The following is a 21,058-nucleotide window of genomic DNA, read 5'->3' as shown; positions in this document are numbered from 1 at the left end:
GGTTCAGCATCTTACAACGGAGGGCAACAAAACCCTCAGTGTCACAGGAGATAGATACACTACAGGAGCAGGAAAGCAGCATTTGGAAATAACCCTGATGAAGGAGCGATATATAGTAAAAAACACTCTGAAAAAGGGCAGTGAAAGGCTATTTTTACTTCTTTCTGTGACACGAGATTAAGAAAGCAATGTAGAAAATGAACAGGGAAAAACCTGCAACCTCTATGAAGAAATATATCCAACCTAGCATTTTAACTGGTGAAAATGAACCCCGCAAGACAGGACTGAGATTCAAAAATCAAAAATAAGACTCCTGCCTCAGAAATAAGACTAATGCCTGCAATCGCAGGGATGCTGGCTGCTGTGACCCTATGAGGGACCATCGGTCCTAAGATTTCCTTGGCTATGGAGTGATCAGGTTGAACAGAGATTTCGTCTCATTGCACAGTTATGTGCCTGTGAGAAATATGGATTTACCTTTTGATGCATCCAAAGTGTGTCACTGGCTGAGAGAGGGCCGAGGAGCAGCCAGGTCCCTGGGATGAAATGCTGACCCTCCTGATGCCACGGGCCAGTGGCCAAGATTTCAGCCTTGGTCTGCTCCCAAAGAGCACTTCCCACGTAATGCTCCCTGCTTTAATCAAGCTGGATGGAGGCTGCCTTCACTCTCGCTACACAGGCTGAGACCCCACATAGGGAACAACAAAAAAATAAAATATCTGGATAGTTGAAACATGATCTTGGAGATTTGGTTTACTTGGCAGGAAAGTGGATGGAGTGCTACGGAGGTTCTGCTTGCAAAGAAAAGTTCAAATGAAAGACAGAAAAAAGAGTGGGGGGAATAAAAGGACGGAAGGATGAACTTTTCCTCCCTTTAGTCAGCACCTTATCTACCCAGATATCTTTGGCTGGATTTTATGCCAGGGAAAAATTAGTTTCTGGCCTCTTATAAGCTAAAAGGCACAGCAGAAATTTACATCTGCAAAATGTCAGGCTCTAGTTATACTTCTGAAAAACATATTCAGTGTTTACAATATTTAGGCTGTAAGCTATGTTTTGAGATATGCGATGGAAGATCTGAAAGGCAAGCAGATGATCTCCACAGATCATCAGTTCTGAGTCTCATCTCCCAAGGAAAAAATAATGAGATTCAGTCCCAGAATTACTTCTTAAAAGAACTGGGAAAACATAGGACAAAAAAAATCCCAGAACTAAATACTTCTAAGGGGATGAAAAGTATCGGAAAAATATCCCAAACACCAGCCCTGTTGCTTTCCCTGGGACATGTGAATAGCAAAAAGCTCTCCCGTAGGTGAGATTTATGGCTGGCCTTGGAAGGTGCTCGCTGCGTCTAAGAGGGCGCCCGGCTGAGCACGCTCTGCACGGTGGGCTTGAGGCGTGGAGGGAAGACGGAGCAGGGACTGTGCTTCATCCAGAGAACGGGGTGGAGAAAAGGCATCTCTGCCATGCAACCTCGCGTCGTGTCAGAGAGCCCTCCTGTGCCCCACGGAGCAGCAGGTCCACGCAGCCCCGTGCAGTGCCCTGCAGCGAGAGGAGCTCAGGAGAAGTTGCTAACTCAGTGAGATGGTGATGGCTTCGTCTCCCCATGTCACCTCCGCCTGGCATGGTGCTGAGTGATGGAGACATAGGCAAAGCATCACCTACCCGTTGGCACTCCCTGAGCCTGCGTTATACTGTTTCAGCTACGACTCCATAAAAAAAAAAAAAAAGCAGCATAAAGCAAAGCCCTGCCATCACCCCGGATAAGTGTCTGCCAGCTCTGCCCGTGCTGCCCACCCCTCTCTCCAGCCCCCACAGCCTCTCTATCCTCGCAGCTACAGCCCAAGGCAGACTGGAAGGAAGATATGATTTAAGGTCCAGCATACACGTAGATACATTGGACTGCCACAGCACAGAAAAAGCACGTTAATACCTAGAATGCTTCCCTTGATGGTGCCACGACATGGTACACACACGCACACACGTACATAGAAATCTACAGGTAATGCATGGGAATGGCGTGTTGGCAGTGATACAGACCTTGGCGATGGTTCGGGCTGCTGCTCTTTCCTTTAAACAGAAGCAATAGTACATTAGCATGGTGTCAGGTGGCAAAAGATGTTGCTGCTTCACTGTTAAAACATAACGAAAGGACAATACCAAACAATACAACTAAGTGGAGGCTGTGGACAGAAGAAAGGGAAAGGAGCACTTAATTCCTGGAGTTTCTGGCCCGGACAGAAGATCACTGGAGACTCACACAACCTCAGAGAAGACACATACAACGCACAGGGTTGAAGAGTTTATCCCAACCCATCCTTGTGCCTACGCACGACTGAGACACCTGACGGTCGTGTGATTTGTGTGAGCACAGGAGGACTTCTGTGGGCTCAGAGAGCGGCCCCCTTCCTTTGGAAATGCACCGCCCCGAGTTGTTTCTGCACATAGGGAAGGGTTTGAAGAGCTCCCATGAGCCTGGTGCATTTGCTTTTCCTTCCTGGCCATTGGGACAGAGCTAATGTCGGATCTCTCGATGCACAGCTTCACACCGCAGTGCTAATGCATGGTGCTGGGACGTGGGTGGGAAGGAGTACGGACCCCTGCCCTGACATCCTGACACCCCGGGGCAGGTTTCTGCCTCCTAAGCCTTTTGCAGCTACTTTACCGAAGTAGCTGGCAAAGGCTACTTGGAAGGAGTGGGATGCCATGATTTTGATCTGTGGTTTCCTACTGAGATCCCAAACCACTTGATTGCCCTGAAAAATCACTGCCATTGAGGACAAAAAGTGAGCTGAACACCTGCAGGAGGGTAGGCGTAATGCTGCAAGCCAAGCTAAGGCCACACTGAAAAAAATACCTCACCTTCACTGACCAGGCATCTTGGTGGCATTTCCCTCCAGCAATGAGGAAAACCTGCTCTGCCTTCAACTACCCTGATTCAGAGCTTCTTCACACTGGGAAACCGCATTTAATCGGGGGGTCTCGAAGCAGCCTTGCCCCTGCAGCCCCACAAGAGAGGGAGCAGACTGTGTTTCTCAGCAGATAAGTGTCTGCCTCCCCTAACACCAGACAGTCTAGGGGATAAAACCAGACTGAGAGAAAACCTGGGCAGGGGGAGCTCAATTCTCTCCGAGTGTGATGCTGTACCAGCCCTGGCCCTGCCTCCACCCAGCAGTGACCGCTGAGACCCTGAGATCTGCACAGACCCCAACCCCTCTCCCTTAGGCTGAAGGCAGCAGCCTGGAGAGACTAAATAAGAAAACAACCCCTTCACCCTCTTCTCCTTGCTCAGACAAGCTTGGAAGCCCAGCCTCAAATACTCATATTTTAAAGTTTGCAGTCTGACCCATGGGTCTGTAGATCTCTACTCTCTGCAGAGACACACAGCCCAGGGCAGGTCCCAACCCATGCCTCCCCAGCCGGCCCCGATGCCCACCGGCATGGCCAGCACCTCTCCATCCCTCCCGGGGTCTGCACATTCCCCATTCACCAAACAAGGCAGACTCGCCTGCTTAAAAACCCAAGAATTACCCCTCCTGAGCATAGCTTTAAGCTGCAGGACTCCTGGCCTTCTGGGGCAATCATGCATACCTTGCCACAGCAAATTCAGCAAAAATTTCTCACCGCTACAACCTTGCCTGCTCTCAGGGGAGACAGGGGAAGGCTGGAGGGAACAGAGGATGAATTAACACATCGTGGGCCTGAGTCTCCTCTGAGGGTGGTGAAGAGCAGAAAGGTCAGAGGAAAACTGGGAACACTACCTCAATCAGACCCTTTGAAAATACAACTTTGCGTTTTCAGTCAAACACGGTAACATTACTCCAGAGCCAAGTTAGACTGAAGAAATTCATGTGCAGTATGGGAGAGGGATGGGGAGGAGGTCGCTGAACAACCCATGGGGAATCAGCGGCCAAAACCTCTCACATCTTCAAGGCTGTTCATAGGCAAAAGGAAGGAAGAAAAAAAAAAAAAAAGAAAGAAAAAAAAAAAAAAGAAAAAGGTTGCAAATTGTGTGCTTTCCAAGCTCTCTTAACTCTGCTGCTAACCTGAATGTCAGTCCTGATTTGCTCTTCAGGTTCCTCAGGAGCTCCAGCTGGTTCAGAGGAGGGATTAGTCTAGAGGGAGAAAATAAAGACCATTAATATTCAGGCAGAGCCGACTTCAGAGCCTCCTGTCTCGGAAACTTCCCCTGCTGCCCCATCCTTTCAACTAGAACCAGCTTTGTGCCACCAACCGCAACTGGGGGACAGCTCGGGAAGGATGGAGAGGGCTTTGGCTGCTACTTCCAACAGTGTCCTAAGGCAGAGCGGTGGGGGAAGAGAGAAAGGGTGACAGCAAGAGAGAGAGAGAAACTTGTCTGCACCGCGGGATTTTGAACCTCCCCAAAAACAAGTGGCTGCCCGGGTTTCTGAGCAGTACGGCGGTGTTTTGGCAGGAGAGCTGTTTCACCACCTGTAGTCTAATGGTTGGCATTGCTCCGCTTGGAGGTCAGCGCTTCGGCTCGGTATTAAGTGGAGCGAAGCTCCAGTTCAGGAGGCAAATGGGAAAAAATTGACCCTGCTGCTCTTGGGAATGTGGGGAGGCATGGGAAGGAGCAGCTTACTGGGTAGAGAAAACAGGGACCCAAAGTTGGGAGTATCCCAGGAGAAACAGCAGTGTGCTCTGAGGTCAAGTTTAACCAATTGCCTACTGTCCATGTCAAGTTTTGCCCCCAAAATGTATCACTGCCTTCTAGGAACTATGGGTTTTCTTCCTTACTCGGGAAGAAAAGAACCTGACAATGGGAATCCTGGTTAATAATTAAAAAAAAACCACAACGAAGAAACAGCCTGTTGCCTATCCTGGTTTTGTGCTAAAAGTCATTGAATTAGCTCCTACATTCACTTTTGGTTTCTTCCCTCAGACCCTGGGAGACTGGGGCTTGCTCCATAAATATTTAATGTTGACATTCACAGTCAAGTTTTCAACCAAGAGAGACGTGAGCTGGAGGTGTCGGGGGGAGGATGGAGAACGCTGCACACGGTTGGGAAGAGCAGCATCTACTTCAGAGCACGCTTGGGGACTCTGCATTTGGGGTCAAGGCCAACAAGGCTCATCCCACGGCTTGCTGCAAAATCCGTTCCGGGCCACCAGCATGCCCTTGTCAAACTGTCAAAGTGCCACATGCCGTCGCTGTGCCCAGAGGGTGCAAGGTCAGCACAGCATCTGCCTCCAGTCACGCTTGTGACAAGCGAGGGGGAGGATGCATCCTTGCGGGGATGAAGGGGAGGACCAGGGGCTGTGGTGGGCTGGGAACTTGCTGCGGCTGGGGCCACAGCCCAAAGAGCCACAACCCCAAGGCAGCATAGGCTTATGGTTCTGCTGGAAAATGAGCCACGGAAGTTTTAAGGAAAGCGAGAAGGACCTACTCAAACCATCCCAAAACGGCAACTTAGGACTGGAAGGAAAGGGGTGCAAGTGCTTGCAGACTAGCAGACTGGTCTCCGTTGAGATGCTGTAAGAAATGGGCCTGTTGCTTACTGTAAAATAAAGGCAAAGATATTCATGCCTACATTTTTTCAGTCATTATGAGATCAAGAGTTTGACAGTTTTCCTTTAACTGAAAAAAAAACCCAACTGGAAAAGCCTCTCCTCTGCATGCGCAAAATTCCTCCTCAAAAACGCAGTTGTTCAGCAGAGCAGATTTAGTGTGCACAAGATTGAGGCAATCAGAAAATTTTCCAATCCTAAGTATGGAGAAAAGAATAAAAATAGGCCTGAAAATTTTGGCTCAGCTCCCCAGTTCAGCTCTGTTCGCCTCCATCCAGAGAAGAGCACATCCTGATCTGATGAATTAATGATCCTCTTCACTCAAGATGTCAGGAAGAAGTTGACCTTGGTGCAGTGGAGCAGTGCAAGAGTGCTGGGCTGCCACCCCCATTCAAACCCACCGTAGGGTTTGCAGATTCGTTCCAAGATGGGAGAAGGTGGTGCATAAAAACAAGCACAAAGTGTACTCAGTGCTTCATTAAGGGTGCACAACTGTTCTTTGGTGATTTAGTTTCTCAGGGAGGTCCATACCCAGCAGAACACAGGACAAGAGCCCCACTTTCTCCAGCTGGGATCACAAATCCAGGGCTCCCAGCAGTGCAAGTCTCAGAGCTGAAGAGCTCATTAGCTCACTAGATTGAAGGATTTGGGATCCCAAAAGGAGGTCCTTCCTTTGCATTAGCCCGTAAAAGGAGGTCTACACTGTGCTGAAGGTGGTAATCTCTTGGGCCACCACAGATGCTTCCATGCAAAAGTAAAGACACACAAGCAAAGACAGAAATTCATTGTTCTATGGCAGGGTGATGGGCCTGGTACATGTGTGGTAGAAAAAAGCAATATTTTGCTGCAACAATAATTATTAAAAATGGGTGTAAACTCATCCATGTACTTGAGCTGAAATTTAATCTGAATTGAATGCTCAGCCTAACCTGTCAATACAAGAGCAGCTTGGGGAATAGCTACAGCATCGCACCTTTTCACCAGAGCTTCAAAGGAAAGGCAGGGCTCTGCATGGCACTTAACCGAGTTTGCTATAAACTGCTGGATGAAGGGCACAGCACCCTGCGCTGGTGTGTGTGCCCAGGGGACAGGTGATGGAGGTGCCATTCTGTCCTCCAGAGATGCGGAGAAAGGATCTCTGGCTGGGGCATCTCATGTTTTCTCTCTCTCCTCCTGGTCCATGTGTCACTTGTTAGTAAGGGAAGCATGTTTCGGTGAAAGGGGAGTTAGGTGAGAAGATCTGCACGCCACGGGAAGACACACAGCTCATGCTACCCACCACAGCAACACTCACGAGTCCGCCGGTGGCTGCAGGGGACCCAGCAGTACCTACAGCTGCTTCCCACCGCCCTCCCAGTACAGCACAGAGAATCACCACACTAACTCCAGGTGCCGGCTCCCCCCATCCAAAGGGAAGGCAAATTTGCTATTCCTGGTAGCACAGATAACGTTCAAGCATCTGGGGACAGTAGGGATATCATGCCTCCAGCCAGGACATCATCAAAGACCCACAACACGAGGAGGGTAGCAGCACACAACAGTGGGTGGGAGCAGACACAAGAACGCGCACACCACGACACGCGCACACACACAGAGACGATGATTTTTTTGAACAGTCCCAGCATGAACAATTAGGAAGAGGGTGACAAGGGAGATGGATGCTGGAATGGGATGGGGACTTAAATGAGTCTCCATGCTGTCTCGGAGTTCCTATGACAAGTCAATTTTTACCCTAACCATGACTTTATGTCTCCAACCTAAGCCATTTTTCATAACGGAGAACATTTATGAAACTTATAAAATATTTTATTATAAAAAATGGGATGGAAGTGGCACATTCTTATTTCACTCCCAGCAGCAGAAAAAATGTCTGATTCTCAAAACAGGCTGTTGTTCAGTACAACCAGAAAATGCATTCATAATATTATACTTGCAATTCATTGATGTAATTTACTGTAAATTAACGACACAAAGTGGCAAGTGTGATTTACTAAGGCTGTAAAACTTGCATCTGTGAAAACTGGAACCAGGTTTAGAAATCAGGCACTAAATTACATCAGCACTAGCAGCATTAATGCTTCTAGTGAGAATTTAAACTTCTCTAAGAACAGTGCTTGGCCCACAGTCCCAACTCATATAAAATATGCCTGTGATTTGAAAATCTACTTTTTTCTGCAGTACCTGAGATAATATTATTTATCATAATTCTTACACAGCCATATACAGGTCTTTGCATTTGGATTGATCCCAAAAGGTTATGGCCCAGATTGAGTAACTGGGGCTAATAACCGTGTGGCTCTGGGTCAGTCTTGGAAGAAAAAACTGAAATGGAAAAGTCCTGCTGAGGTGTCACATCCCTTTCCCAAAAATCAGACTGGATTACTGGAAGAAATGAATGATCATTTCAGTTTAGCATTCCAGATCTCTCTCTCCTCCAGATGTTGTCCTCAAAAGCAGGCACAGTTGCTACTGGCATTTTATTCTGTGCTACCACTGATGCGTCCCATGGTGACACCACACCAGCAAATCCAGCAAACCGAGTGTTTCCCGGTGGGCACAGCTCCTACAGCATGAACTGAGATAAATGACACAATGAAGGATGGGGAAAAGAGGGCTGGAGAAAGGGCAACACACAGGAGTGATGGCAGAGGGAAAATGGAAGTACGAGTGGGGAAGTTTTCTTGTTAAGCGTGGTATGAATTGGAGGAGGTTGGTAAGACCATCAAGAAATCATCCTTAAAAAAGCAAGCTTATCAAGCACTCTCCCAGTCTCTTTCTTTAAATTGTCATTTTGACAGATGTTTCCCAACACTTGTGTGTACCAATAGCTAAAATGTACATGGAGGTGCATGGAGTTAGTCTGCAGGCAGCAGGATGGGGAGTCTGGTTTGGGCTTTCACTCATTGCTTTGAAAAAACTGATCTTCAGAGGTTTCTTTTTTTTCTTTTCTTTTGGTTTTGTTTTTTTTTTTTTTAATTAAAGGCTTTGCATGTTACAGTCCCAAACGAAGAACAAGGAGTGACATGACACACAGTTTCAGAGTCACATGCACTTCATACCTGGAGGCACCGTACGTTTGCGTTTGCGTGCTTTTCAAGTGTTTTCACCAAAGAAAATCAAAAGGATAAGAGAAAGAAAAACAGGGGGGAAAGGTGGGGTGGAGGAAAGGGGAAAAGAAACAGAATAAAGAAAATTAGCATATGAACGAAGTGTATCCCCGGGAGCAGATGCACTGTGACCAGGCTTACAGGTGAGCACGGGAGCATGGGTTGAGCTCGCTCCCGCTGCAGTCGGCTCAGAAACCACCTCACGCCGGTGTCACCCTCGGGGACAGGCAGCTGGCACCTTGCTCCGACAGCAAACGGGCACCACAGAGCGGGGAAAATGTGGGGGCCTCTGAGAGACCTTTCATGAAACATCCACAGCCCTCGGTCCCATCAGCCAGGGACTCCTTGGGCTGGGCTGCTGACTTGGGCATGATGTGCCCCTGGGGTTTTTTGAGTGAAGACCAACCTACGAATGGAGTTGAGATCAAGGCTCTGTTCTCACAAATGACAACAAAGAGCAGATTTTTTTTTCAGTAAATCCAGTAGCTGATGCATAACAGGTTACAACGTTGGGGCACACCAAGCTATGTGTGCATCACAAGCCCAAACCATACCTACATGTACAGGAGCCTTGTGCACATTTCAGGTTTGTTCCTGCCACATTTTGAATTTAAAGATGAAACCTGAGATTCTCTCAGAGGCCACCATATTTTCCCCAAACGAGTGAGACTAGCTCTACCGCAGTGACTTGAGTGACGTTCTGGAGACACGTGAGCTCCTCCAAGGCATGTGTAACAATTGTCTCATATCAAGCAGCCAGGCTTTTCGGAGATGCCTTGGGAAGCCAGGTAAGCTCAAGTCACAGGGCTCCTGCTATGAGGAATAAGCAGCCCAATGTTGAGCAGAAAGGGTGCCAAGGTAGCGGTGACTGCAGATCACCCCCAGGCACCTGGGAGGGAGACGGGGATCTTGTGTTTCTTCAACCCACTTCCTAACCACGGTGTGCATTGCAGCCGCGTTCAGCAGCCTTAACGCAGCGCTGGGCTTGACGTGCTGCTAAGGCTGGAGCAGCACAGGGCTGCGAGCCCCTGCCAGCTGGCTTAGCGAAGTGGGTAGACAAGGAGAGATGGACGGTGTGAATGACAGAAGCTGCAGCCAGAACATACAGTTACCCCCTTTTTAAATTTTTTTTTCCCAATTGATTTATCCACTCGCATCCAAAGTACATTCAAATGAGGTTCACTGCTTTCTCGATAAAAACTCTGATTTGACTAAGACCTGAATCCATCGGTGCCCCCACAGCTCACTCTCCCAGGTGATGTTCACTTCGCCTGCACACAGACAAGAGTTGGGACTTAAGTGGGAAGCTGGGGGAGCAGAGAGACCTGTGCCCAGGGAAGTCCAGGGTGATGCTGCTGCTTGGGGCTGGCACTGGGAGCAGCACCCGCAGCATCAGCCAGCAAAACTGCTACAACTTTGTCCTGGCTTTTTATTCAAGATAGTTGAGTTCTTCACCAAACTACATATCCTCCCCAAAGGTTTTATTTAGACTCTTCTAGAGCTCTTTAGCTTAGTTTTCCTCCTGTGTACCACCTCCGTGGGAAACACAGGTTTTAACAAGCAGACTAAATAGCAGGTAATTACCCCAGTACGTCCTCATGCAAAAGGGTGTCACTGTATGTCCGGCTGCGTGGTAAGTTCAGTCTTTCAAAGAGCAGTAAAACCTGGCAAAGTCCACTGAAATCAGCCCCTGGTTTTCTGCGTCTTGCAGTGGACTTTGGACCAGGTTCCTGTCCTCATCCTCGCCAGTAGCTGATCTCAGCCAGTGCCGCAAATGTGCAGCAAGAAGGTCAAATACTGGGAGGGAGAGTTTTGATGAGTGGGTTTAATGCTATTGGAAAACAGTTTTGTTCTGTCTTGTTGGGTTGTTGAGGTTTTTTTCAGGCAAAATCTTGAAGTCGGTTCATAAATCTCTAAGGAAAAAGCAACCGATCAGACACACACTGGGAATGAATCCAATGAAAACTTACTGAGCATGACAACGTGACTTCCAACAGGTTTTTAAGATGGATTAACATGCTGGCCGCTGCGTTTCAAATACAGGCTAATGCTTACCCTAGGAAATATATCCAGAATGTCTGCCTGAGGGCTAAAAGGCACCAGTTAACATGGGAAAACAGAAAGGGGTTCACACCTGCAGTGACACAACCTGGTGCTGGACCACAGCCCTGCTTGGGAGCAGGGAGGTGGGGCACAGGGAGACCCATCACACCCAACAAAACCCCACCAAGTTACGGGAATATCTAATCGACACGTTCGACTCCTCTACAAACCCAGAGAAATCTGGCTAGCCCCTAAAAACATGTCAGAAAGGGATGCAGTGGCAGTGTGAAGTGGAAAATGAACAGCAATGTTTTGCATTTTAGTTTCTGGGAAAGCTTCCTCCTTGATGCCACCAACCCTGAGAGCAACACGGGGAACGCGGTGCTTCCCCACATCCCGGAGGGTGGCAAGGCTTGACAGGGGACTCTGTTTCCACCTCCATGAAGCTTCATATCCCAAGAGGCTGTGAATTCCCACAGCACTGCTCTAACTTGTGTCGTTTCAGCTGAAAAAGGTGCCTGGGTACGATGACGAGTTACCTCTCCTTAAAGCAAGCCAGATGGATGCTGCTAAAACACAGCGGTGCTTTATCAGCGTCATCCGTCACAGCTCCGCTGACCTTCCCTACTCGTGTCAACAGATCGTGATGGATAAATGAAATGCAAGAAATGGGAAAATGCTCTCTGAATCCTGATTTGGTTTTCCTCCTCTTAGAGGAAAATAAAAAAAAGGGAAAGGAAAGGGGGACCCAGGGAAAATGCACCTGGGGAGAGTGCCGGGCCAGTCAAGGGAGGAAGAGAAGTTTGCTGAAAGGCAGAAGGACCATTAGAGACCAGTTGGAGAGGCAAGGAGAGCCCGAGTGGGTGCGAGGAGCTGCACGCAGGGCGAGAGCGGCGTTTACCTACGATCCAGGGCAGCTCGGGAGGGGAGGTCTTCACACCCGGGCACGGCAACTGTCACAACACAATGCAACTACCAGTGGACGTGGAGAAATAAAGGTGAAAGAAAGAGCACGTACACACACAGACACAAAAAGACAAAAAAAAAAAAAAAAAAACACACAACAGAGAAATTAAAATCAAGTCAAAAAGAAATACACACAAAAAAAAAAAAAGCAAAAAAACTCCAAAAGAAAAAGCTACACCAGCCCTTAAGAGTTCTTGAAATCAACTTTTTCAATCTAAAAAAAGTAAATAAATAAACGAAACTATATATCCAGATAACAAAAATAAATATGGAGACAGCAGCATCACCAGGACGGCAGTGGAAGAGGGAGGTGGAGGAGGAGGTACCTGTACATGGGGACGGTGACGGTGCGTTCGTAGTACTGCCAGGTGGAGTGCAGGTCCGTCCGGGACAAGTTGGTGGCATAAAATCTCCAAGCCGCCTGCGAGAAGGAGACACAGTGGGATGGTGGACACAGGCATGGCCAGCACTACCCTCAGTTTTATAAACCTCAGCCACCACCGAGTCCTCCCTCTGTTTTCTGTGGGACGGTTCTGACGTTCTGCCTTTGGATACACGACAAATTTGGGGTGGTACCATGATGCTCCTGACTATGTGAGCCCAGCTAAAAACACTGTGGGTACCAGTCTCTCGCTGTCAGGCTGAGGTCAGGTATCAAACGGGTGTTGATGCTCACTAGGGAGTTAAAAAATTTGGAGAGAGAGGAGCCAGGGAATGTAAAATGACTCTAATTTCAAATCTCCAAGACACACACCAAGGCCAACCTTCTGCGCAGACATCTGTTATGGTGAAGAAAACGTTTCCAATTGTAACTTTATATCAGTATAAATATTCTTTTAGGGAGAAAAAAAAAGTTGGGTGAAAACAGACTGTTCTAATGGATTTGTCTTGCTGCGCAGGGCTGCGTTTCGTTCCTTTTCTTCCCTAGATTGCTCACCACAGATGCTATTTTCCCATGGTTGATTTCCTGGCATTTATTCCCAAACAAAACCAGTCACCAGCTGCTGTCTCACACTTTGCACACACGGCCCCATTTTTCACCTGTCCATCTCCTCCCCAACTTCTAAAAGTCTGTTAAGCCCCCCCAAATCAGCACGATGTAACCCCAAAGCTCCTCGGGTGTGATCCCCACCTGAATCAGGCCCGCTGCTGGGTTTCGCCTCTTCTCAAAGTGTTTCTGTCGATGCTGCTCTTGAACCTTCAGAGCAAAACCCGAGCCCAAGATGCCCTGGGGAAGAGAACAAAAATTTGCAGTTAGCAGGGGGTTACCTAAGCTTTTGCTTAAAAATTGCAACCAGCTTTCCCTCCAAAGATTTGTTCTGCGTCATTTTTTGCTCCAAACGTACAGGGGAAGGAACGAGGAGGCTCCGCGCGAGGCAGCCCTGGCAGACACGCTCCCCGTGAAGGGGCAGCGGACTTTGCTGGCGCTCACTGGAATTGCTGCTTTTACCAAATTACCTCCCGCCAGTTGATAAAATACAGAATAACCACATCGTGCTGGCATTCAGCAAATTATCCCCATAGGGGAAAATCAGATCCATGCAACACGCTGAAATACACTGCAAAAGGGACAGGGGTAATCTGCTGAAATGGCATAATCACCCCTAGGAACAGCCCTTTGCAGGAAAAAAAATGGTTTCGCTTCAATAAATATTTGTGTCGAGCCAAATCTAGAGTTTCCATCCCATTCGCTCACACACATAGTGCCTGAGCTGTGGATATTCAGGCAGGGTTTCCCCTCTTCTCCCTTTTTTTTGGACTCCAAAGCCAGGGAGCAGCCGCAGTCAGGAGGTCTCTGGGTGCACTGGACGTAGCTGTTGCATTGCCACCAGCTCCAGGGGCCGGGGACAAAGCGCAGCAGAGCTCAGCCCCCCTCCCCGGCAGATGCTGCATCCTCTGCTTACGGCAGGGAGGGCGAAGAAGGAGACGCCGATGAGGGTGAAGGTAGCCGCCAGCAGCCGCCCGTTCCAGGTCTGCGGGTACTTGTCCCCGTAGCCGATGGTGGTGAGAGTAATCTGCAGAGAGGGAGATCACCGTGCAGCCCTTGGTCAGACAGCCTTAAAATTAAAACAACACAGCTAAAACTCTCGCAACACCGGAGTGGGACATGGAGAAGCCTGGGTCACCCCGTGCCCTGAGCTGACCAAGTTGAGGTGCAGCTTGGGCACCCGGGAGCAGCTCAGCTGCTTGGGATGGGCACGTCCGCGGGAAGCAGCGATGCCCTGACACCCCGGACAGGGCTGTCACCCTCCTTGCTCGACATGCTGAGTTTTCACACCAGTCGAGAGCGTTTTCTTGCCTTTAGCTGACAGAGAGAGAGCTGCCAGCTGGTGCAGCGGCTTGCGGCCTCAGAGCCTCCCCCGGGAGACGAGGTTGCGCCTTCAGCAGGGGAAGCAAACCGGCACAGTTCCCCCAAACTCCCTTTCAGCATCTCACAAAAGAAGGCAGGGCTATTTGCATGCATGAAGATCTGATGCTGTTTATTTCTAACCTTCCCAGCAGTGCCTATTAGCCAGTCTCCCTTCCTATTTAAAAACAGCATATTAGGCCAACAGGATGAATTATGGTTGCTTCATACAACCTGATTTAGGGATGTTTTTTCCCCTCCTCAGTATTATCGCAATACACCAACAGAGCGCTGGCAAGTTGCTGTGTGTGTTTTGGGGAAGGAGCCGAGAGATTTGTTGGAGACAAAGAACCCCCTGAATTTCAAACGGCAAGAAAAGACGCATTTTCCCACTTTGGTCCATTGACATCACTAGTGGGAAACATTGGGTATCCCCCAAGGCTTCCAAGAGGATTTAGAGAGCCTGGGACTGGCAGGGGAAGGCAGGGAGAGATGGTCTGATTAGGTATATCTTTAAGACTACTGCCCAATGGACCCCAAAGGTCCCTGTGCCAAATGGAAAGTTGTCCCCATCCCATCGCCTCCACGGACAGAGCTGGCCCCAGGGATGGGAGCTGACACCAAGCTGATGTGGCTTTGGCAACCTCACGCACTCAACTTAGAATAAAATCACTTTTACACAAATGGAAGTATGGTCCCGAAGCGCTGTTTAATTGGACCCACTAAAAGCCCTATCAATTAGATGCCATTTTGACAAAGCGGTTAGAAAATGCATCTATATGGCTATTTCTTACTGAAATACAAAGTCGAAGTAATGCTCCCTCCACAATCACTGCAAAGTTGGTTTACAAATGTTTTATAATTTACGTAGACAACTACAAAGATTGGATGTACTAAAATTAGACCAAGGAATGAGTTTCTGAACCTGAAATTTGATTTATTTTGCCCATCTCTTAACATCTACCTGTACCGGACCCATGAGTTGGACAATGACAAAACCTGTTTATTTTAACAAAGCTCAAATTTTACTCGGAGTTTCCCAGTGGCAAAACAGCCTGGTGCACCTCCGCGGACTGCAACAGGGAGCGGTGATCCTCTGCCGAAGGCTCGCACAGCCTGGGAAGCCGGAGGGATAAATCTGCGCACGGTTCTCCCTAGACTGAGCCTTCATCTGGGCTGTCGTTTTTCCCTCATTGTTTATTTTCTAGTTATGTCAAATTGGGCTTTGTTGTTATTTTTCTGTCATAACCAAGGGGCTTGAAAAGCAATTTACTGCTGCTTCCCTTTTGTTAGAACAGAGGAGCTGCTTGATCAGCCGATTCGTCCCCAAGCCTGTTATTGGGATTTGATCAGATCTGGGATTTTCATTACATGCTTTGTAATCGAGGCCAAACCCGCGCCACAGTGTCGGAGCAGAAGAACAATAATGCAATAAGATTAGAACGTCATTAATTCTCTCTTTGTTAATCGAGTAATCCAATAATTCACATGCACATGCACACACAGAGCAAACTAAAAGTATTGCCCTTTCCTCCTTTGTCAGCAAAGATGTGAAAGGGGAGTGCTTTCAGCGCTGAAGTCTTTCTGGTACTCAGACCCTATTAATTTTATAAAATTTATTCCAGCATGTTTAACGGCACGTTGCCCAAGTATGATTTTAAATAATTAAAGGGCAGCAATATTTGTCAAAATGATGATCAAAGCACCCCGTAGCATGGGATCTTTATCTGACCGGCCTCTAGTGTCACGACAGAGTTAAATCCCACGATTGAGAGCAAATGAGTTCCCAGACTCCTCGCAGCTCCAGCTAATTCAAGGAATGCGACCCCCTAACATTTTCTACAAGGTTTATTTAAGAAGAAGAGCTAAATGGAGTAACCTGAAGCTATTTAATAAAAATGTTAACTAAGCACTCTGTAAGTTGATTCCTCACGTAAGTGATAGAAGATGGAGGGTTAATGGACATTTTATTTTAATAACCACCAGCTGTTCTATGAACATTACTTACCAGACCCCACCAGAGTGCATCTGCGTATGTATCAAAGTGCTCATTTTCTCCTTTCTCAGCCAAGTATACCAGGAAAGAGGCCAGAATGAGGCACAGGAAGCCAATATACCAGGCAGTAATCAGCTCCTGCAAGATCATTAAGGGATAGAAGAGAATAATTGCAATCCTGATGCACATCTCCAAAAACCAAGTTACTTGCGTGCAGTTGGATCTGAACTTCCCCTGCATTTGTTTAGGCTTTGGGGCTTCGGTTGGAGATCAGTAGTGCTACTTTTTGAGATGGGAATTTTTGAGGTGGTGGTCCTGCTACACACGTGGAACAATCCCATCCCGAAGACCCCATCATCTAAACACGTACAGCAAATGGAGAAGGAAATGGAGTGTTAATAGTGTCATTATTTCAAGATATGGAACTGAGACTAAAAAAAAACCTAAAACTAAATATTTCCCCAGTTCACCCAGGGAAGTAGGGTTAAAACTGAAATGGAAATCCTCAGATCCCCAGGGACTCTGCTTAGGTCAGGTCCCTTCCACTAACTGGGGAAGAGCTACAAAGCTGGGGTCTGGATACAATATCTCCCAATTTCAGGGAAGTTTTAATTCAGAATTCACAGGAGCGATTATTTTTGGATGAAGTTAATGCAAGAGTGGACAAAAGAGACCCACAAATTCCCTATGATTTTTACACAGTTCTGGATAAGCTGGCTAAGCTTTTCAGGGGAAAAAGTGCAGGAAACAGGAGAAATGTTAAATTCATACATTCAGCTGCAGGAAACAAAAAAAAGATCGACAAACTCTTCCCAAACCAAAGAAAGGCCAAGGTGCCTTACACCATGGATCAGTTCTGTGACTGGTCCGTGATCTCACATTGGGAAGAGGAACTCGGCGCAATAATTGTGTCTGCGAGAGGCTGCTGCTTGCAGGATGCTCTTTCAGAAACGCATCCTCTCTGAAGTGTGCATCCTAGACAAAAAGCTCACAACACCACCTGTGCTTAACGAGGCTGCTGGCTAATTGCTAACTCTTTGAAATTAGCTGTATCAGTGTGCAGATGGTCTCTATGTTCAAGATATTTCCTGCAAACATCTAAACATCTCTCCCTTCTCTGCTGGTTACAGAGCTCTACTGGATCTTGTGTCTCTGACTTTGCATTGCTCCTCGTGTTACCCGCCGTGTCTTTCCAATCTCCCCAGGCCAGGGAGATGTTTGGGGTGGAGAACTGAACCAAAGCAGTGTCTCTGGTGGGGAGAAGATGAAAAGCAACTCAACGTCCTTGCTCAGGATTTGCTTACCTTACTGTGTGCGTAGACCACAGAGCCCAGGAGCTTCCAGGTGCCTCCCCGTCGGTCCATGCGGATCATGCGCAGGATCTGCAGGAACCTCAAACTCCTGAGTGCCGAGGTGGCAAAGACGTTCCCTTGGGACCCTGCTGCCAGCACGGCGATGGACGCGATCAGCACCATGATGTCTGCGTGAACAGAGGGCATCAAAAGCTGAAGAAATGCTGCTGAACTCCTACCAAACGGGATGGCACTCCTACTGCCGACAGCAGCAGAAGGCTGGGCGTGAAAGTGATCTTCTATCAGTTGTACCTTGTGCTGGAAGGACGTAGCATAAATCTTAATCTGGATGAAAGGAGCCACTACACACCTTATGGAAACAACCTAGTTTCCTTCTCCGCACTCATCGTTCCCATAGAAAGTGTGTCAAATACTGCAAAGCCTGAATTCTGATATGATTCAGTGGTAACACTGCTAAACTGGATTAAATCCTTGCAAAATGCATACCCTTTTTTAATCAGCCTCAACTGCCTGTTACACAGAGCTGTCTAGAGGTGTGAATTCCCCCGTCTAAACTGGGAATGAAGATCTAGAGGTCCACCATAGCAATCCTAGGGTGCTCATGGACAAAGAAAGGCCAAGAAAGAAAGTCTTACTCTATATAGCTCAAATTCAAAGATTCTGCAAACCTTCCTCTTCCCTAGTTTTCTAGGCAAATTTTATAGAAGTTTTTTTCGGTGGAGTAAGCTAAAATCCCACATTATGACCATCGCCAGCTCCCAGACATCTGAAAGCAGGCTCCGTAGCAAACGGCATGGCCACTCTGCCCACTCCTTACCCCGTTAAAAATAACTGCGGTGCACAGATGGCCCCTTTCACAAGAGGATCGCCGAGTACTTTACAAACAAGAATTAATTAAGTCTCATAACTCCCTTGTGAGGCAGCTCATCAGCACCAGGGAAGGCCAAGTGAGACACAAAGAGTTTCAATGACTTGTGAGCGATTCAGGGTCGTGGTTGGACACGGGATCACAGGATCCCAGCTCCCAGGCTCGGCTTCTCCTGGCCAAACCCCCTTGCTGTGGCTGTGGGCAGTTGTCAGCGATGCCCGGGGTACGCAGGGCAATGGGATGACTCCCAGGTCTGCAGAAAACAAGGTGGGCCTCATGCAGAATAACAAAGAACATGTCCATGGATTAGGACTTTGTGCCCTTTCCCTTCTCAAGGTGACCATGAAGCAGCTGAAGATCAACTCCCAAAACGCATGCAAGAAACCAGAGCGCTGTGCAAGCAAGAGCTTGCAATAGCCACTTCGGTTTGGGAAATCCCACACAGGGAGGCAGGTCTTACCGATCACACAGAAAGGTTTGCGGGCAAATTTTAACCTTCCCCTCCAGCCCCGGTATCGGCAGCAGCAGCCGGCCGCCCAGATCCTCACAAAGTATTCAACCCCGAACACCACGATGGTGACAATTTCCTGCGAGGGAGACAACGCTGTTAGTCAACAAAGCAGCGTGATGGAAAGCATGCTCCAGAATCACGTACAAACCCATAACCTAAACTCTGCACACCTCAGAAAATGTATCACAGAGTTGTCTGAACCACTAAATGGAGAGCCCGGGCTTGAAAGATTGTCAGATCTTTGCTGCTGTGTCTTCCCTCACCTGCCCCTGGGATGGTGAGACGTACCACACATTGTAGCCATGAACTAGGGTTTTGCACCTTCTCGTATCATGTTTGTGTTCCCCACCAGAGGATGGATGAGTACCTGCTTATCTCCCTACCATTAGTCTCCAGGTCTTGACTAGGTTAATGCTGAGCACCTCAGGGAAGACCAGAGATGGGAATCACTAGCTACTCCATCCTAGGACTCTTCACAGGGGATTTGAGCTTTTTCCCTAGAAAATTGGACTGGTTATCTCTGCGTGCTGGGCTATCTGGTACCGGGGCAGTGTAGGTCCTCTGTTCCTTGATGCCACGTGAGCATGCCGATGCTGTGCATCACAGCTCTTTCCATCGCCACCCAAATACCCTGCGCACACTCCCCTCCCTCCAATTTCTTTACCAGCGGTGATTGCCTCAGCTTTTTCATGTGTCAAACCTGACGAAGCCCTAATTAGCCCGCAGCATCTTTTGATGTCGATGTAGGGCAGGGCCCGGGGAAGAAGAAGAAAGACAAAAGGAAAGGAGACGGCTGAATCGGGCAGCCCTGCGACGTGGCAGGGCATGCACGATCTCTGCAGGCTCTTGGTGGCAGAAGCCACGTTGTCAGTGCGAGGGATGCCGGGCTATTTAGGGAACAAAACTCTGCAGCTTGATGATGGATCAAATAGTTGCAGGGATGTTACAGTGTGGGAGAGGAGGCAGCTGCGCAGGCTGCTCCCGCTGCAGAGCATCCGCAGCTTTAAACATCGGGAGCTGTCGGACATCGAACTGCTTTTCAGTTTGGATCAGTCTTGCTACTGTGTTTTGCAATTGAAGATAAATGGAGAAAAAAGAAAAAGTTTAGGAGGAAGGTTTTTAAAGGATCTTTAAAAATATTTTTAGTTTATTCCTGATAGAGATTTCTCCTTTTTCACATTTTTCCTATTTCCTACCTGCAGGTCCCAGTGGTCCCCTTCTCAAAAGTGACAGTTTAAATTCTTGCCCCAGTTAAACACCTCCAACCTCAGGTTTTTGTGTGTTTTTTACTTTGTTTTAATGCCTCACTGATGGCTTCGTTTGCAACCCACCACTTACCAGGATGTAAAGGGCCCCTTCTGAGCTGTTCTGGTACTCATCAATGGTTGAAAAGACAGACAGCACCAGGCAGGAGAAAACTAGTAGAAAACTATATAACAGAAAAATAAAAGAGAGAGAGAGAGAGAATGTCAGTCTTCGGAGCAAGAATTTTTCACACTTCAAACTAGTCTAGAGAGCATTTTTGGACTTATTTCTCTAGGACTATTGACTGTGCTGCTGCTACAACACCATGTAAGAAGGGAAGGTAAAGTCCCTGGTTTCACTAACTGGATGGGTTATGTGTGGATGGACCCACTGGACAGTTCCCAGTTTGGCCAGTGCTAATCCAATTCCTCTCCCCGCTGGCGGCTCGGATCATCTCTGACATTATTTCCCCAAGGAACTGTTGGTTCTTACCGCAACGTGCTTTCAACAAGCGCGCAAACAAGCAGGGAAATTTATTAACGTGGTAACAGGGCTGGCTGACGAGCAGGAGCGCAGGCTGGACACAAACCCAGGGAAAACTCCACCGATGCTCTGCTTGTGCATTTGCACCCACAAAAGCTTACACAGGAGCGTGACCGCATTTCCCATCCTTGCCAGGGTCGGATATTTTTGGGTGGATTTCATGTTCCCTTCTTAGGCAAGTACTCCAGATTAACTCCTTATTGCCTGGAAAGGCAGGTGAGTTTTGCGATTTGTTGTAGCACTCCTGGGAGGTGGATGGCTGTTATTCTGCTCTTCTGTGGTCAGACATGGGACATAGCCAGGGTTTGACCCAGTCTGAGGGATGTAAGCACCTCAGTACGAAGCCTCTCTGTCCCAGCCCTGCAGGGATACAGAGGAGTCCCATCCTGCCTGGAACTGGGGGGGACCCAGCTTTGGTATCAGCTCTCTCCATCTCTTTTATTTACCATGAAATAGAGAAGATTCTCAAAACCCCCTTGCAGTATGCATCCAAGTCTCATTGATATTGATGTCTACTTCCATGGGCTGTCCCAAAAGTGCCTCACCGCCCTGTCATCCACAGGCTGTCCCCACCAAAACTGCCCACTCGG

General features: G+C 48.1%; 1 protein-coding gene across 1 annotated transcript in view; it reads right to left on the bottom strand.

The window, feature by feature from the left end:
• Positions 1–20,154, bottom strand: part of KCNQ2 (potassium voltage-gated channel, KQT-like subfamily, member 2) — a gene marked incomplete at its 5' end in the record, with an annotated part of 42,930 nt that extends 22,776 nt beyond the window's left edge. The window contains 10 exons of the mRNA XM_009696040.1: positions 2,041–2,070; positions 4,047–4,115; positions 8,589–8,618; positions 11,972–12,066; positions 12,778–12,873; positions 13,550–13,660; positions 16,001–16,126; positions 17,293–17,468; positions 18,630–18,756; positions 20,019–20,154. Of these exons, the coding sequence (XP_009694342.1) occupies positions 2,041–2,070; positions 4,047–4,115; positions 8,589–8,618; positions 11,972–12,066; positions 12,778–12,873; positions 13,550–13,660; positions 16,001–16,126; positions 17,293–17,468; positions 18,630–18,756; positions 20,019–20,154 (996 nt within the window). The remainder of the gene's footprint in view (positions 1–2,040; positions 2,071–4,046; positions 4,116–8,588; positions 8,619–11,971; positions 12,067–12,777; positions 12,874–13,549; positions 13,661–16,000; positions 16,127–17,292; positions 17,469–18,629; positions 18,757–20,018) is intronic.
• Positions 20,155–21,058: the final 904 nt, after the last annotated feature.

The sequence above is a fragment of the Cariama cristata genome, unplaced genomic scaffold (assembly GCF_000690535.1).
Source record: "Cariama cristata isolate BGI_N322 unplaced genomic scaffold, ASM69053v1 scaffold14002, whole genome shotgun sequence".
NCBI lineage: Eukaryota > Metazoa > Chordata > Aves > Cariamiformes > Cariamidae > Cariama > Cariama cristata.
Note: the sequence above shows the minus strand (reverse complement) of the source record. Positions and strands in the feature narration are given on the sequence as shown.